The 2,671-nt window shown below is 47.5% G+C and overlaps 1 protein-coding gene across 1 annotated transcript in view; it reads left to right on the forward strand.

Moving 5' to 3' along the window:
* The window catches only part of mtr (5-methyltetrahydrofolate-homocysteine methyltransferase), a 56,408-nt gene that overhangs the window by 20,831 nt on the left and 32,906 nt on the right, over positions 1 to 2,671 (forward strand). Inside the window, exon 16 of the mRNA XM_015379301.1 lies at positions 977 to 1,156. Coding sequence (XP_015234787.1) covers positions 977 to 1,156 — 180 coding nt within the window. The remainder of the gene's footprint in view (positions 1 to 976; positions 1,157 to 2,671) is intronic.

The following is a 2,671-nucleotide window of genomic DNA, read 5'->3' on the forward strand; positions in this document are numbered from 1 at the left end:
TCTTCCTGTCTGTAGTTAGAAATTAGAGTTGGAGTTAGAAATCAGCCATGTTGGCTGAATCTTAAGCATCATCAGTCATGATTAGAACATTAAACAAAGTTCTGGTTCTTCCATAAGACTGAATTTGTTGTTTGGACATCCGACGGTTCCAGATGCTCTGCAGTTTCTATTGTTTTGGTGACTGACTCAGCCCAGCAGAGCCAGTTTCCACCTCTCCAAGGTGCGTTTGCTGCTTCAGGACATCTGAGCGCTGCCAGAACCAGTCCCAACATGTGGGAGAATTTCCCATCTTGACAGAAATGCCTACCTGTTGTTTCTGCAATCTGCCCGGCCCTGTCACAGTTCCAAAGGTTTTCCTAGAACTGAAGTAGCTGTTTGGGCGTTTTTTTGCATGTTTGCAGTAAACGGTGATGTTGCAATTGTTACCACTCTGCAAAGGCATTGAGACAGAATGCATGAGGAAGTGGAAAAGTCTTGCTTTTGTTGTTTTGTGAGCAGAGGAAGATGTTTCTGCTCCACACCAGAGATGTAAGCAGTAGAGAAGCAGACAGAGCTGTGATCGACTGCTTCACTGCTGCTACATAGTTAGCAGAAGCCAGGCTCGGACTGCTAACCTGTGATAGCGGGCATTTGCCCGATGGGCCGGTCCTAATTTCAGCATGCGAGGACCGGCCCTCCTTAAATCGTAACGGCCCCAACACTTCCTCTCTGGCCGAAGCTCCTACCTCTGACAGTAAATAACTCAAGGAGCTCAAGAAGTAATCCAATGTTAACTACCTAAATGATGCATGCAGTATATATAGCCCTTCCTTGTCATGCACATCCTTCTGATGGTTGGCATATGGTGACATATGCCAACTGCCAGGGGCTGTAAATCGTTCCCAGTCCATCCCAGGCAGAAGCTCACAGTTTTCTCTTTCCCTAAGACCGTCTGCTGATGGTGTAAGGCTGCTAATTGGTGTCATGTGACCTGCAGGCCACAGGGACGGAGCGCAAGGTAGAGATCTGCACTCGGGCGTACGAGCTGCTGGTCAGCAAGGTCGGATTTGATCCCAACGACATCATCTTTGACCCCAACATCCTCACCATCGGCACGGGAATGGAGGAACATAACGACTACGCCGTCAGCTTCATCAGGGCCACCAGGCTCATCAAGGTACTACGACAGCTCTGCAGGGTGGTTCACTTCTGCTCTGACGATCTGGAAATGATCGGGGGTTCAACATTCGAAGCCCATATCCTGCAATTTAAAGCTCTACCATAAAGCAGTTTGCTTCAGGATTTTAGAGTTTTCCACTGTATCCTCTGTTGGGTTTCCCATGATTCATTGCAGGTCCAAGCAAGCCGGCTGCTCAGAGGAAAAAGGAAAATGGTGCAGAACAGTGGTGAATTTTGGAAGTGCAGTTTAATATAATCCAAGTCTGAATAGTTCCATCTGAAATGAATGAAAATAGTTTTCCTAAAGGTATAGAGGAGGATCTTTCATTTCCGGGTGGATCATCTCAATCAGTGGTCCTCCTAACTGTCAATCATCATGGTGATCTGTTTCCATAAGGCCGTCCTACCTGCTCGTCCCGTTAGCTATCTTTTTCTTTCAGGCGTATATCTGTGGTGAGCTACGGTTTCAGACAGTCATTGAAGCTCACCTTTCTCACCGCGGTTCTTTGAAAATGGCCGAGGGTCGGAAGAGAAAAAGTGTCTACGAAGTGCATGAGAAGAAAAGGAAGGCTTAAGAAGAGGCAAATATTTCCCAGAATGCTTTGCGCTGAGAGCTCTTCTCACAAAGCATTATGGGATTTGCTGTCACAGCGGCCCGCTGTCGCCAGAGGATGCCGCTACCTGACAGCGGAGACTAATAACAAAGATGGCGCAGGCACCGCGCGGTGGTGGAGGAGTTACGTGACCAATGGAGTAAAAAGCACTGATCATCCGTCTGAACGGTCAGTGAACTGAGTTCACTATAAAGTTCACTATATAGTCCCCGCTCTATAGTGATGGAGGGATTTAGGGGTTAGAGCGGACGGTCGGACACAGGAGGCTGGTATGAGAACAGCAACTTTTAAACAGAGCATGCACGAGGAGAAATGGGCTTGTGCACACGCATTTTATTTTTAAAGTGGAGAGGGCGGGTCCTTTAAGAACATACCTTGAAATGGTTATTGAGTCAGATATGTGGCGGGTAATGTTTGGTTTATTGAAAGGTTTTATCTGTCCCTGTCTAAATGGGTTTGGCTGACATTTAAGCCCAGATTCCAATATCTCTGTAGTGACTATAATATATATAATCTGATATCTGAGACGATGGTACTGCTGCTGAAGCTCCTCAGAAATGTGATCAACACCCAGAACAGCGGTGACTGGACTCCATCAGATCTGTAGGATATTAAAACAGGCGAGGAGCTAACCCTGCATGGTGTGGTGCAGCCAATCCTCTGGGGCTGCAGGGATCTTCCACTGTCCTGCTCCAACACGCCTTCACCCAATGATCTAATAGGAGCTCTACAGTCAATATGGCGGGCAGGAAATAACCTTTTTAAAGGTCTGGGACGTAGACCTGGTTAAAAATTAACATCCTGCTCCGTCCCGTTCCTTTCTGTTTGTGTCCAGGAGACGCTGCCTGGTGCCAGGGTCAGTGGCGGTTTGTCCAACCTGTCCTTCTCCTTCAGAGGGA

The sequence above is a fragment of the Cyprinodon variegatus genome, unplaced genomic scaffold (assembly GCF_000732505.1).
Source record: "Cyprinodon variegatus isolate N-32 unplaced genomic scaffold, C_variegatus-1.0 Scaffold189, whole genome shotgun sequence".
Lineage (NCBI taxonomy): Eukaryota > Metazoa > Chordata > Actinopteri > Cyprinodontiformes > Cyprinodontidae > Cyprinodon > Cyprinodon variegatus.